This window comes from Bos taurus, chromosome 11, assembly GCF_002263795.3.
Source record: "Bos taurus isolate L1 Dominette 01449 registration number 42190680 breed Hereford chromosome 11, ARS-UCD2.0, whole genome shotgun sequence".
NCBI lineage: Eukaryota > Metazoa > Chordata > Mammalia > Artiodactyla > Bovidae > Bos > Bos taurus.
Window position 1 is genome coordinate 4666186 of NC_037338.1, and position 15822 is coordinate 4682007.

The 15822-nt window shown below is 44.7% G+C and overlaps 1 protein-coding gene and 1 pseudogene across 6 annotated transcripts in view; both read right to left on the minus strand.

The window, feature by feature from the left end:
* AFF3 (ALF transcription elongation factor 3) overlaps positions 1-15822 on the minus strand; it is a 631738-nt gene that overhangs the window by 8452 nt on the left and 607464 nt on the right. For all 6 annotated transcript variants that reach the window (XM_059891654.1, XM_059891653.1, XM_059891652.1 and 3 more), the window contains 4 exons: positions 9363-9434; positions 7394-7487; positions 4108-4157; positions 3419-3642 (listed from right to left, as the gene is read on the minus strand). In XM_059891654.1, coding sequence (XP_059747637.1) covers positions 3419-3642; positions 4108-4157; positions 7394-7487; positions 9363-9434 — 440 coding nt within the window. The remainder of the gene's footprint in view (positions 1-3418; positions 3643-4107; positions 4158-7393; positions 7488-9362; positions 9435-15822) is intronic.
* On the minus strand, positions 9441-15697 carry LOC112448742 (cytochrome b-c1 complex subunit 7-like; annotated as a pseudogene).

A 15822-nucleotide genomic window follows, 5' to 3' on the forward strand; every position in this document is an offset into this window, starting at 1 on the left:
TCCTGGAGGCAAATCAGGGATGGTGGTTTTTTTTTTTTTTTTGGCTTTTGGAACAATCAGCTTGCATAAACTTTTATTTTTATTTTATTGGAGAAGAATTAATTTCCAATGTTGTGTTAGCTTCAGGTGTGATCCATAGTGATCCAGTCATATGTGAAATAGGATTCAGCTTCTTTTCCCTTATAGGTTATTGCAAAATACTGAGGAGAGTTCCCCGTGCTATAGTGTAGGTCCTGTTCACAGATGGGTTCTGAGACATCTCTACTGAGGCTGCCAGCCAGCCTGTGAACCTTCTCTGGGTTTGTACTTGCTTTAAACACGTATCACTGCCAAGGCTCTATACTAAGGGCACAAGGGTGGAGTCGGAGGGGACACCAAGATGAAGAATGTATAGGCTCTGCCATCTCAGGGACAGCGGTTTAGCGGCTGACAGAGACAAATCAGTTCATGCGGCTGCCACGTTGCACCGACCAAGGCCACTGAAGAGCACTCTCTGGAAGTAAGAATCTGGGAAGAGTGTTTGTCACTCAGTTGTGTCCGACTCATGCGACCCCATGGACTGCAGCCTGCTAGGCCCCTCTGTCCATGGGATTCTCCAGGCAAGAATACTGGGGTGAGTTGCCATTCCCTTCTCCAGGGGATCTTCCTGACCCAGGGACTGAACCCTGGTCTTCTGCACTGCAGGCAGATTCTTTACTGTCTGAGCCACCAGGGAAGCCCAAGAACCTGGGAGGAGGTTTTGAAAGGTGCTCCCAGATATGCTGAATGAGGTCTCGCTAGGGAGGCTCAGAGAAGAGCCAGGGTCCAGGTGGCAGGGAGGACAGCGTGGCAGGAAGCCAGGAACAGAGCCAGGGAGGAGGGGCAGGTTGGGGGAAGCCAGGTGGACTTTAGACTGGATGTGTGGCTCTGCTGAGGGACAGGTGGCAGCTGGTGGCACCATCTGGAGCCTGGCCTGCTCAGGTTCTCCCAAACCGGCCATAGAAACCTTTGTACATTTGTCCTTGCTCTTTTATCCACCTGTGACATCCACCCCGACTCCATCTCAGCTACTCGACTATCTGCTTTTCAAAATCCTGTTCTGTGCCAGCTCCTCTAGGGAGCCTGTCCTGCTGGTCTTGGCCCCCGGCACTGACCTCCTTGGCATCCCCACTGGGTTTTCTGAGCACACCATCCCTGAGCTGCTGTTATGTCCCGTCTGGTTACATGATCAGATTCATGTACTCAGGGCCCAGCTGCCTATCTGTGCCACTGGTTCTCATCTCATCATGGACTTCTCAGTCTTAGCCTCTGAAGCATGTTACCATGGGAACAAAACTCTCACTCAGTACTGGAGAAAGAGCAGGAATTTGGTAGGGAGAACATTAATAACATATATACCAATCAGGGCTTCCTTGGTGGCTCAGACAATAAAGAATCTGCCTGCAAAGCAGGAGCCTCGGGTTCGATTCCTGGAGGAGGAAATGGCTACCTATTCCAGTATTCCTGCCTGGAGAATCCTGTGGACAGAGGAGCCTGGCAGGCTATAGTCCATGGGGTGGAAAGAGTTAGACATGACTAAGCGACTAACACTTCATTTTCTTTCATAACAATGCATGTCTTAAAAGAATCTATACCTGCTGACCTCAGCATTCTATTTCTACAACTCCCTCCTATCAGAAGATAATCAGAAATATGAACAATGATTTATATGAAGGTATTTATCATACTGTTATTTGTAATAGTGGAAGAAAGTGGAAGTAACATAAATGTTCAACAGCAGGGGAATGGTTTGAGAAATTGTGATACTTTAAGTCTGTATAAAGTATTCAGCTCCCCTAGTAGCTCAGACAGTAAAGCTTCCTCCTGCAACGCAGTTGACCACGGTTCGATCCCTGGGTTGGGAAGAGTGCCTGGAGGAGATGGCCACCCACTCCAGTATTCTTGCTTGGAGAATCCCATGGACAAAGGAGCCTGGCGGGCTACCGTCCATGGAGTCACAAAGAGTCGGACACGACTGAGCGACTGACACAGCAAATGTATAACCACCATTATGACAGTGTTACAGAGCCATCACAAAAGGTGTTTTTGAACTAGTTAGTCTCATGAAAATATGCCTGATAGAATGTAAAGTGAAAAAAAAAAAGGATGTAAAACTGTACATACACTATGCTCTTATTTTGGTAAAAATCCTGCATATTTGGAGAAGACTAGATGACATTTCAATAGAATGTTAATAGTGATAAGATTGTTGTTGTTTAGTTGCTAAGTCATGTCCGATCTTTTGTGACCCCGTGGACTGCAGCCCACCAGACTCCTCTGTCCGTGGAATTTCCAGGCAAGAATACTGGAGTGAGTTGCCATTTCCTTCTCCAGGGGATCTTTCTGACCCAGGGATTGAACCCACGTCTCCTGCATGGCAAGTGGGGTTCTTTACCACTGAGCCACAGGGAAGCCCATGATAAGATTACCGATAATTAAAATTTTTTTTCTCTATTTTCTGTACTTTACAAATTTAGCCATAGTTTACATACATACCAGTTTAAACATGCTTTTATGAGTAAAAACATGCATTATTTAAAAGAAATACAGCTATTGTATAGCTCAGGGAACTCTACTAGGCTCTGTGGTGACCTAAATGGGAAGGAAATCAGAAAAAAAGGGGTATATATATCCACACAGCAGAAACTAATACAACATTGTAAAGCAAGTATACTCCAATACAAACTAATTAAAAAGAAATACATCTTACCCATAAAAACCTTTTTTTTTCAGTTGTAACCAGCTATCATTTGAATCGGCAGTAACATTCATGTGTGTATGTGTTAAGTCACTTCAGTCGTGTCTGACTCTTTGAGACCATATGGACGACAGCCCACCAGGCTCCCCTGTCCAGGGATTCTCCAGGCAAAAATACTGGAGTGGGTTGCCATGCCCTCCTCCAGGGGATCTCTCTGACCCAGGGATCGAGCCTGTGTCTCTAGTGCCTCCTGCACTGGCAGGCGGGTTCTTTCCAGTAGCATGACCTGGGAAGCCCAGGAACATTCGTGCTCATCAGCCAATTAATTCATGCAGTGTTTCAGATCCCCAGCTATGTTCTAGGCACTGTGCCGGTCTTAGGGTTACAAAGTTGAATAAAATGTCATCCCTACCTTCAAGGACCTCACTGTCTAAAGGAAAAACACCCGCGTGCATAGCTATATAACTTGTACCTATATCACTGGTGCCTGTATCATCTCTAGCCCCATCTCTATCTCTGATCTTTCCCCCGGTAACGATACAGACAGGCAAAGGCACTGGAGGTGCTGAGTAGGAGGACAAGTCAGGGAAAGTTCACTCGGTAGGTGACAGCTTCTACTGTCTCGCCTAGTGGTGCCCGAGGACCCGGCTGTCTCCCCGAGCTGTGGCTGACCCACGCACAGCTCCCCCAAGGGGCACGCACCTCTGTTTTCCTTGGCCAGGTTGTCTGCCATCTCCCAGTAGTCGTAGCTGTGGAGAATGCTGTTGGTGATGCTCACGTGATTGGCCGCCATCTGGTGGATGCGCTGCGGGATGCTGACGATGGTGGATGGGGACAGGGCGTTGCTGTTGGACAGGCTCCCCTGAGAGCCCACGGAGCCGGTGGGGGACGGATTGGGAGACATGGGGGATGGGGTCCCAGTGCTCCTGGAAGTGGAGAGCATGGAAAAACAAGAGTGGAGAGGTTAGAACCTGGTGAGGCAGGGCGGCCCCTCGGGGCACGGTAAACAGTAGCGCAACGCCCAGCTTCCCGTGCGTGCGCGCGCGCGTGTGTGTGTGTGTGTGTTTGGGGTGGGAGGGCTCAGTCGTATCTAACTCTTTGCAGCCCCATGGACTGTAGCCCACCAGGCTCCTCTGGGAGCCATGGGATTTTCCAGGCAAGGATAATGAGAAAAAATCACATGGGAAAATCCATGGGATTTTCAAGGCAAGGATACTGGAGCGGGTTGCCATTTCCTCCTCCATGGGATCTTCCCGACCCAGAGCTCCAACCCGTCTCTTGAATATCCTGCTTTGGCAGGCAGGTTATTTACCACTGAGCCACCGGAAAGCCCTTGCTCAGCTTCATGCAACATCTCATTTATCACCTTCACTTCACAAAAATGAACTTACTTTCCACTGGCCCCCCATGGAGATGGGGCTTGGGCAGCTTTAGATGAATTCTGCAAGAAAACAAAAATGTTGACAGTGAGTACCATCTGCTTGAGTTTAAACAGCCCACAGTAACATGTTCTTGGTTGACGACTGAGAGAAGTAATGGCAGACCCTGTAGATAAAATGCAGGGTCACAGAAACTGGATCTGGGAAGTTACAGTTACTAGGCTATTGGCTTCCTCTCTGTAGGATAGTAGGGCGGCAGGCAACCCCCCTCCCACACATACACTGAGAACATCTTATATTTAAATGTAGGGCATATTTGCAGAACTGTTGATATACATTTAATGCCTGAAAATATACGAGACCATCAACTGTTACTGTTTTAACTTACGAAGCTTTAAAGTATTTCTCTTAAAGGAAGTTGCTCTCGAACATGTCTAAAAGAATAGATTAAATGTATTTCCTTAACAGAGACTGAATTAAAAAATTCTGATTTATTTAAATATTCTGATTTAGGATTTGTTGCCTGAGCCAGTTGTTTGCATCAGGCATTTAAAAGACATTTTGCCTGTGGCAAGGAAAGTTTCTAAATGTACAGAGAGATTTCCTCCCTGAGAGTCCAATGAAGATTTCTTGGACACAAGTCTGTGAGATTGTGAAGGAAAAAAATGGTCTTTATAATATGGATGTCAATGTTCCCTTCCAGAAACAAGAAAATATAATAGCCTCAGCTTGGTTCCCCAGAGACAAAATGCTTCTTTTGGTTAAAAAGAATTTTATGAAGTGGTGACTGATTTTTAATTTTTAGTGGAGGTGTTATCAAAATGGTGAGAAATGGCCTTACACACGGGAATTGTGCAACATTGCCGTCAGGCCTCTTTCACTACAACTGAGGTCCCGTGACTGTAAAAAACACAGGTGGGCAAAGTCCTGTTTTTCAGAGCCAGTTGTACTGATGAAACTTATTTTTTATGAACCAACTATCATTGTTTCCTGGTGGCTCAGATGGTAAAGAATCTGCCTGCAATAATGGAGACCTGGGTTCGAGCCCTGGGTTGGGAAGATCCCCTGGAGAAGGGAATGGCTACCCACTGCAGTATTCTTGCCTGGAAAATTTCATGGACAGAGGAGCCTGGAGGCTACAGTCTATGGCATGGCAGAGTCAGACATGACTGAGTAACTAATACTAATCATTGTTTCCTAAAGTTTTCATTATCTCTGAATTCTAAGTAGTATTGAAATAGCCTTTGATTTAGGGTATCTACCAGGAACTTCTGGAGGGGGAGTTCTGATTTTTAAGTTATGTTCTTTGTTCATTCTGTACAGTGTCACAGACAATCCACGTACATTCACAACTTGGATCTCTTAAAAGTTCTGTGGCTTAGGGTTCAGATTCCTTCTTTATTCAAGTGCTTTGCTTTACTATAATAACTCTTAAGTAATAGCTCTTTAGTCAGTTCAGTTCAGTCACTCAGTTGTGTTCAACTCTTTGCAACCCCACGGACTGCAGCGCACCAGGCTTCCCTGTCCATCACCAACTTTGAGCCTGCTCAAACTCATGTCCATTGAGTCAGTGATGCCATCCAACCATCTCATCCTCTGTCGTCCCCTTCTCCTGCCCTCAATCTTTCCCAGCATCAGGGTCTTTTCAAATGAGTCAGTTCTTCACATCAAGTGGCCAAAGTATTGGAGTTTCAGCTTCAGCATCAGTCCTTCCAATGAATATTCAGGACTGATCTCCTTTAGGATGGACTGGTTGGATCTCCTTGCAGTCCAAGGGATTCTCAAGCATCTACTCCTACACCACAGTTCAAAAGCATCAATTCGTCGGTGCCCAGCTTTCTTTACAGTCCAACTCTCACACCCATATATGACTTCTAGGAAAACCATAGCTTTGACTAGACGGACCTTTGTTGGCAAAGTAATGTCTCTTCTTTTTAATATGGTGTCTAGGTTGGTCATAACTTTTCTTCCAAGGAGCAAGTGTCTTTTAATTTCATGGCTGCAGTCACCATCTGCAGTGATTTTGGAGCCCAAAATAGCTCTTAGATTCTACATTTTTGAAAACGACTTAAACTTAGGCACCCAAAGTAAAAGGAGACTCTTAGTGTCAGTACTCATCATTATAACCCACGGTTGTCAGTGGACTAAGACAGTTACCTTTTTGGCTTAGCACCTGGATACTCTACATGCTTGGCCAGGCTACTGGATGCACATGGCCCACGGGACCTCCAACACAGCAGGGTCATCAGAAATCATCTCCAAGAAGTGGAGGTTGGGGATTAAAGACCTAAAATGATGACTGTGGGGACTTCCCTGGTGGTACAGTGGATAAGAATTCGCCTGCCAGTGCAGGGGGGACATGGTCTGGAAAGATTCCTGGTCCGGGCGTGGAGCAACTAAAAGCCTGTGTACTGCAATTTCTGAGCCTGAACGCTGGAGCCCACGAGCCACAGCTACTGAGCCTGCGCGCTGCAACTGCTGACGCCCAGGCGCCTAGACCCTGTGCTCTGCAACAAGAGAAGCCACCGCGACGAGGAGCCTGGGCACCTCAAGGAAGAGTGGCCCCCGCTCGCCGCAGCTAGAGAAAAGTCCACTCAGTAACGAAGACCCAGTGCAGCCAAAAATAAACATAAAATGATGGCTGTGTATCTGATAAAGAGTTGGTGGAGGCAGAGATGGTATAATTTCTTGTTTCTATAGTCAAATGGACAGCAAAGAGGCTGGAAGTCTCAAATAAATTATGATGTCAGGTCCACTTCACAGCAGAACATCAGGGTTTGTTTTTTGTCTCCCCTCCTCTTTCTTTATTCTCCCAATGAAAATGATTTCATCCCATAAAAAAGCAGTTTCCAATTCTATCCTTTTATGTGCACAGTGCTATTCCAGTGCCTCTGGGTTCTACCAAGCCATTTCTTATCATTTAGATTAACACCTTCATTAAAAATTAAATTAGTGACTGGAGATAGCAAAGAGGAGTTGCTTCTAAGGAGCTACTTCTAAGAGGAAGAAGAAGCTCTGAGTGAACACAAGGAATTTATGTTAGCTATAAAGATGGACCTCCTAGGATGCTGGGGTGGGTAACAGGATCTTCTTTCTCTAGGCATCCAGGCAGGGGGATAAATTAGATGGGTTCTCAGGCTATTCTCTGAGCCCTGAATGCCATGAGTAGGTCATAAATAGGGTTAGTGCAGATATCAGACAGCTCCTGTATTAGCCCAAATCAGTGGACTCTACATTGAACATGTCCTTGACAGGGAGACAGCTGGGTACAACATTCTGCCCGTTAGCCAGACAGTACCTTGAAATAGTCGATAAGTGCTTTTGAATACTTTACAGCGTGATCCCTTTTGAGTCGAAACATCCTCCAGTACAGGAGAGCCAGGCATCGGTAACTGCGGCAGGAAGAGACGAGTGAGTGGCCCCTGTGCCAACAAGCTTGTTGTTCCAATGCACTCAATGTTCATAGCATGATTATATATATATATTAAATATTTCTATACACGCATAAATGTCTGTAGGTATCTGACCTTCCTATTTGTTCGAAATGATTGAAAATTTCAGTTACTCCATTAAAAACATCCCTTCATATAAGTAAATATGTATAAAGAACATATATACATAAACAATATAAGAATAAATATGAATCAATAAACAATGTGTGTATATATAAATAAAGAACATAAGTACAAATGAATAGGTTTATTGCTTCTTCGCTGGGACTAAGCAGCCGGCCATTTCCTTCTTCCACCACGAGAGGGCAGTCTCTCTCCACGAGAGGAGCGAGAAGCTCTAGCACAGCGCAGGCTCTGCTTTCTGGGTGAACTTCAGGGCAGAACTACCTTACTCTGATTTTCCTTGGACATCTTGAACTTCTGGCCGTGGGTTTGTTGAAGCACAGCCCTTCTACCTGTTTTTGTCACCTTCCCTTTTAAGCTACTTTACTGAGGGAGAGTGGATACCTGTACACGTGTGGCTGAGTCCCTCTACTGTTAATCGGCTACACTCCAATATAAAATAAAAAGTTAAAAAAAAACTACTGGACTATAATTAGTTCATATAAAGTAACAGATATGAATGTGTTTTATAAGTAATTAAAAACTATGCTGGGAGTAGTTATTATTTTATTTTATAGTTTATATGTTATTCACATACCAGTAATCCCCTTACATAATATGAACTAATCATAGTTAATTTATTAATCCTGACATGAAAGTTAAAATTCGAAAAGAGCATAGAAATCATTTCCTGAGCCATATCAACTACTTCTTGGTGCTTTTCACTCATAATTATTTGCTAACTCAGATACGGTATTGACAGAGTAGAACACCAACCTAGAAAATACAACTTAATGGTCTCAAATTTTATTTTTTGATTTAAATTTTAAAATTTATTTTTATTTTAATATAATTTTTAAAGGTTACTTTCCATCTACAGTTATTACAAGATATTGGCTGCATTCATTCCCTGTGTTGTATTAATACAATATATCCCTGAGTAATAGCAGATCAAACTCGACATGAAGTGGTGATGCAAAACCATCAGAGACCCTCTTTTTTGTGTCTGCCACTATTGTTATTATTACTATTTTGAGATTCAGTTCTATGACTTGCACATCAGGTTCTAGGGTAGAGTATGAACCGTCAGAGATAGAGACATCTTGGTTCCTTATCACAGCAGGCGCTAACAGTGAGGTGTCCTGAGGAAATGTCACGGGGAAAATTATTGTTATTATAATCACATAATCATTATCATTTCTGTTATTATAGGAAAAAAACTGTTACATGTTGATTAACCTTTATAAAGTCTTTAATTATCAAAGTGGAAGGAACGGCTCCTCCGTTTAATGTGCTGAGAACCTGAACACACCATCCTGACTCAGCCCTACTAACCCCACACGTAAAGAGACAGATGAATCATTCTGCTCGCATCCAGAATGGTAAATGTGAGAGATTACATTGGGCACAATTCACGTTCAAGTGATTAAAACACAAACTTACCTGATTTTAGAACACACACACACACACACACACACACACACAGGAAAACGAGTCCTTGTGTCACGGACCTGCTCACTTCTAGTCATGAGTTCACCTCGTGCGTAGGGCAGCAGGGAGCAGGCTCTCCAAGGCCACCTCGAGAAATGCCCTCAGTTTGGTGCGTCAGAAGCATTGTGAACACGCTGCGCATTTTGGCACGAGATTACCAGGTTCACCAGTGCAGACGTGCAAGGCTGGGGAGGCTGTTTTAAGCCGGTATGGTGCACTTACCATAATGCAGCCAGCTGTTTATCCTCTGGTGTGGCATTGGGACCTGAGTGGGTTTTTAGTCTCATGGCATACCTTAAAAAGAAAAAAAAGGAAAGGGAAACAAAGAAATAAAGCTTTCTTACTAGCCATCGAACATCTTGTAGGATGGTACTTCTCTTAGTGCTTCATGGTGCTTGCTGATTTTATTGTTATTTAGTCACCAAGTCACATCCGACTGTGACCGTATGGACTACAGCCCGCCAGGCTCCTCTGTCCGTGGGACTTCCCGGGCAAGAATGCTGCAGTGGGTTGCCATTTCCTTCTCCAGGGGATCTTCCTGACCCAGGGATTGAAGTCATGTCTCCTGCATCGGCAGGCGTGTTCTTTACCACTGAGCCACCTGGGAAGCCCTGATGGTTCTTTCTTGAAAGCCAACTGAGGTTGCCCCATTTCCCCTAACCATGACATTATTGTCATGACTAGAAAAATATGACTTTGATGACCATCTAGCTACTTTCTGCTTTTTAACAATACAAGTCCAAATTCTACAGACGGTCAAGAGTGTTATCCATTCAAGCATTACCCACGTATATGGTGATGCATCCATTTTTACAAATTCTGATCTATGGCTGAGTGGCTGAGAAGATGTTGGTAAAGTTCCACCCTTTCGGACCAATCTCCAGAAAAATGTTTACTCTCTGTCCTCAGATGAATATGTGGGTTTCCCTTTTTTCTTTTATTGTTACAAAACTCTTATTTTGACAGCAGTATAACTGTCCTGGATGCATAACTAGTAGATTTTATGAACTTTTCTCAATCTCACTTATTTCTCTGATCAGCAGTTCATGGTCATTCCTTTCTCCAATAATACACCAGGTGACTTGCAGATCCTTGGAGAGACCTGAGGCAGGCTGGGGAATGATCAGGGAGTCCTGGGTTCAAATCCCAGGTTAGTCACTTATTAGTCATGGGAGCTTACACAAATTAACATCTTTAAGCCTCCTTTCCCTTATTTATAAAGTAAGATGAGTACATTACTGCTAATTGCATAGCATTGCTGTAGAGATTAAGTGAAACAGTATCTGTAAAGCTCTTAGCATAGTGGGCTGGCTTGTTGCAAGTTGCTCAAGAAATGGTACTGTTATTACACTGTCTGCAACACATGTAGATTTGTAGTACTTTTAAAAAGTTTATTTATTTTTTGATAGGTAAGATATGGATTTATTTAGATTCAGAGAAAAGCACACTCCACAAACGGAGTGTGGGCCATCGCAGAGGGCAAGTGTGTAAAAATCTATTTATTTTTAATTAGAAGATAATTGTTTTACAATATTGGTTTGGTTTCTGCCATACATCAACATGAATCAGCCATAGGTATACTTACGGTCCCTCCCTCCTGAACCTCCCTCCCGAACCTCCCTCCCTTTTCAAGTGTATCCCCTTTGTTTAGCTTTCATAGGGTTATTTCTCACAGTTTATTGGTATCAACATTTTCTACTCTGCATGAAGGGTGGAAACCTTACTTCCACGTTTATGCCTTTAAATAACATTGCCTTGAGCATCAGATGGGCTTCCGTGGTAGCTTAGGTGGTAAAGAATCTGCCTACAATGTGGGAGACCTGCCGGGTTTGACCCCTGGGTCAGGAAGATCCCCTGGAGAAGGGAATGGCAACCCACTCCAGCATTTTTGCCTGGGAAATTCATGGACAGAGGATCCTGGCGGGCTACAGTCCACGGGGTGGCGAAGAGTTGGACATGACTGAGCGACTAACAGTGCACTGATCACAGATGGTATATTTTTTGTCTCAGTCACTGAGCGCCCTGGTTTACATAGCTCACGAGGAGGGGGGTTTGTTGCACGTGCCCACAGTTCTTGGCTTACGTTGCTTTCCCTTTCTTCCCGTTGGCCCAAGATTCCTTCTTTTGCCGCTTCCTCTCTGTTTGAGAAACTTCCTTTAGCCAACCTTTAAAGGCAGGTCTGTTAGATACAAGCTTTTCATTTGCCTTAATCCGAGAATGTTTGTTTCCTCTGTGTTCCTGGAGCGCGCGGCCTCACTGGATCTAAGCGCACAGTTAGACAGGCTTTCCTCTCTCCGCACTGGAGGCCTGGCATGCCACCCCAGCTCCCACGGCGTCAGCCCGCGCGCCCGCTGTGCCTGAACTGGCGTCCCCTGTGGGTGATGCGTCATTCCTCTCGTTGCTTTCAGGGCTTTGTGTTTGTTGTCAGTTTTCAGAAATGCAGTTTTGATGGTGTATTGACATGCAGTGCTTTGGCTTTAGGCCGTTTGGAGTTTTCTCTGCTTCCTGAACCTGTAGATTATGTCTTTTGCCAAATTTGGCAAGTTTCAGTCATTACTTCTTTTAAAAAATATAACTTCTTTACTGATTTTGGCTGTGCTGCGTCCCTTGCGGCGTGGGCTTTTCTCTAGCTGTGGTGAGCAGGGGCTACGCTCTAGCTGTAGTGTGAGGGCTTCTCCTTGCTGTGGCTTCTCCTGTCATGGAGCACGGGCTTTGGAGCATTTGCGCTTCAGCAGCTGTGGCTCCTGGGCTCAGTTTCTCTGACGCATGTGGGATCTTCCTGGACCACGGATTGAACCCATGTCTCCTGCACTGGCAGGGGCATTCTTCACTATGGAAGCCCTAGCCCTTACGTCTTTAACATATCTTTCAATTCCATTCTCTCCTTCTTCCGGGACCCCAAGGACGACCTGAAGGTTCTACTGTCATTGTGCTTGAAGCTCGCCACTTCTTTTTCAGTCTGCTTTCTTGGTTGCTGAGGTTGGGGGTAGATTCTATTTCTTGTCCTCAAGTTCACTGATTCTATCTGCTGTCATCGCTTCTCTACTACTGTGCCCCTCCGGTGAGGTTTATATTTCCGTTACATTTCTCAGTTCCATAATTTCCATTTGGTTCTTTTCCAAAATAACTTCTTCTTCTTTGTTGAGACTTCAACTTTTTTGTTTCAAGAGAATTTTTAATTGTTTGTTGAAGCATTTTTATGATAGTTGCTTTAAAATCCTTGTCAGATAATTCTAACACCTGATTCGTCCTGGTTACTGGTGTCAACCAGGTGTCTTTTCTCATCTTGGCTGTGATTTTCTTGTTTCTTGGTATGATGAGTGAATTTCTACTGTATGTTAGATATTCTGGCTATTATGTTAGAAGATCCTGAAAGTGAAAGTTAAGTCACTCAGTCATGTCCGACTCTTCGCGACCCCATGGACTGCAGCCCACCAGGGTCCTCCGTCCATGGGATTTTCCAGGCAAGAGTATTGGAGTGGGGTGCCATTGCCTTCTCCAAAGAAGATACTGGGTCCTGTTTAAATATTTTCTTTTAAAAGGAAGTCATCCTGTTTAGGTTTAGCAGGCAAGTCCTCGCCTACTTCTGTGGGATGTGGTTCCAATTATAATTTAATTTTCAGAGCCTTTATGCTACAATTTTTCCCTAAAATTCTGGCATGTGGGATGTAGATATACAATCCCTTTTAGTTTCTTGAAAAGGGATTGAACCCATGCCCCCCTGAAATGAAAGCGTGGAGTCTTAAACACTGGACCTCCAAGGAAGTCTACATGGTACAATTTTTGATTTGAGGAGGTGGGGTTCCACTTGCCGGTGTCCCCCAGGCATTTTCTCCTCGGTGGAGAGAGGAATTCTCTCACATCCTTAGCTGGGCATCTGTGGCAGGACCCCACCCCCAAAGTGCTCCTGGCTCCCCAGAGTCTCTCAGTGGGGGAAGGGAGCCTCAAACCTGGTGGGCAACATGCAGTTTCAAGCAGTAAATTAATGTTATCTTCTAACTCAGATAACAAGAGCTCTCATTTTAGTTTTCAGAGTAGCTTAAGGGACTGTACTCAATCATCTAAAAAATGGACTGTATTCTCCACCCATGCAAAGTCCCACCCCTGGTGCAGAGCAGGTGTGCATGTCAGCACCTCCAGTTGTATCTGATGGAATCAGGCAATTACTGCTGCTCGGGTTTGTTTGTTTGTTCTTAAAGTGTGAACGCCTTAAGCAGGCCATGTACACTCCAGGTCACCACAGGCCCTGTGACCCGCTGATCTGTCATACTGACTGAGTACATACTGTGTTGTAGGAACTCCTCCAGGGGCTATGAACACATTAATGAACAGATCAGACAACCCCCCCAAACCCCTGTGCTCAAGGCACTTGCATTCTAGGACACCTTACAGCCTTGTGCCTGTCTACTTCCTCCCACTTTCTTCCCCGCCTGCCTGTGGGCATCCACGTCTGTGCCTTATTCAGAGGTGAACCAGGAGAAACTAAGATCATGGACGTGAGTTTAAGCAAACTCCCAGAGATGGTGAAGGACGAGGAAGCCTGGCACACTGCAGTCCATGGGTTGCGGACAAAACTTAGCAACTGAACAACAAGATCTCTTAAAGTAATTTTAAGTTTTTTTTTTTTTTTTTTTACTATGGCAATTTCTTTTCTTCACAGTCCAAAATACTGTACCAAATAAGAAGACAGTATGAAGGAATCACCAATGCATTGGTGTAGCAAATATTTTAATAAGAAAAAGGGGTGGACAGCGTTGACTTCTGAAACATTCTTGAAAAGTGCGTTTTGCAGATGATGTGTTCTTGATGTTGGGATGACAATTTCAAAGGCTGTGATCCTTTCCTGAATCCCAGAGGAGAGTGATGGAAAACACCGTTGACTTGGGTCAACGCATACCAAGAAGATTAAATTTAGGATTAGAAATCTTCCAGGGCTTCCCTGGAGATCCAGTGGTTAAGAATCTGCTTGCCAATACAGGGGACATGGGTTCCAGCCCTGGTCTGGGAGGAGCCCACATGTAGCAGAGCAACTAAGCCCGTGCTCTGAGATAAGAGAAGCCACCGTGATGAGAGGCCCCACACCCCATGACGAAGAGCAGGCCCTGCTTTCCACAACGAGAGAAAGCCTGTGTCCAGTGACGAATACCCAGCTCAGCCACAAATAAATAAGAAATTGTCCATCTGGAATAGTGAGGCATGGTAAAACACAGCTACTCTCAGGTGGCCTAGAATCCCAGAATTAGAAAAATCTCTTAGAGTTAATTTTGGGAAGGGTTATTTCATATAATGCATATTAGACGTTATTCCAAGCAGCTGAACCAGCTAAAGACATAAAACATGACAAAGGCTCTCTCAGAACGATTAATGGATGAAATTCCCTTAATGGTTCATTAGCGACATGAAGGATGTGCCTTTCCATGCAGCCATTGTGGAAGACAGGCATCTCCCGCCTGTGGCCCTGCTGTGCGCCTGTCACAAAGCCTGCGTCTGTTCGCACTGTGGTCCTAGCTCAGGCTGGGGGATGGTGCTCAGGTACAAGCCTTAGACCAGAACAAGGCCAGTGCCTTTTCAGACAGAGCATCATAGGATGGGTTTCCTTTCCTAAAATCCCCTTGCACCTTCTTTCCTGTTATTAAATACTCCCGAATCATTTATTGATTGGAGTTAGAATTTAGATTATATAAATCTAAATAGTATTGAGTCATATAATAATATAAAACCGCAGCACAGAGGTGAAAAGAGTTCAAATTCTGCCACTTCCCAGCAGGCGAAGTTGGCAACTCATGTCTCCCTCAGACAAAGCTTCCTTCCTGCCAGTGGGGTTGGAGAGCCGCCCTCCCAACCCTCACTCACACAGAGATCAAAGGAAGCAGGCGATGCCAAAACACATTGCAAGATTGTCCATCTTATTTGGGGGATGAACACTGGCTCTTGGTAGCTGACAGTGTGATCTATTTTTGTCCCCCAAGAATAATTATAATAGATATTTATTTAAAGTAATACATTTATAGCACAGATAGTTCTACATCGTACATTTCAGGTTTGAAAGTGATGGATCATTCCATCGTGTCCAACTCTTTGCAACCCCATGGACGGGAGCCTGCCAGGCTCCTCTGTCCATGGGATTCTCCAGGCAAGAATACCAGAGTGGATTGCCAGTCCCTTCTCCAGAGGTCCTTCTCGACCCAGGGATTGAAACTGCGTTTCCTGCATTGCAGGCAGGTTCTTTACGGTTGAGCCACCAGGGAAGCCCACATTTCAGGTTTAACCAACTTCATAAAGATACTTGAGGGCAGCCACATCCACAGATTTAGACTGCATGATTGTTTCATGATGAATTCTTCTCTCTCTTTTCTTTCCCAAATACCCTCTTTCAGGGTATGGTTCAAGGTAGAATTTATCCTCCTCATATTTTGTCCACTGATCTAAAGGCAAAACCTGTTTCTTCATGCTCAGGTCCAGCGTTCTCCTAATATGTACCTCCTGTCATTACAAAAGCTCTCAGGAAGCCTTCTTGTGGCTTCTCTTACATCGTCATTCTCATATACCGCGTCACCTCAGAGTCAGCCCAGGGTAATGAACCCAACAGCGCTGCAATACCATCTTCGAATACCCTCCAGTCATCTGCCTGATGTTTTGACCCAGAGAGTGTGATCTTTTCTGTGTTTGCAGTACTTATATA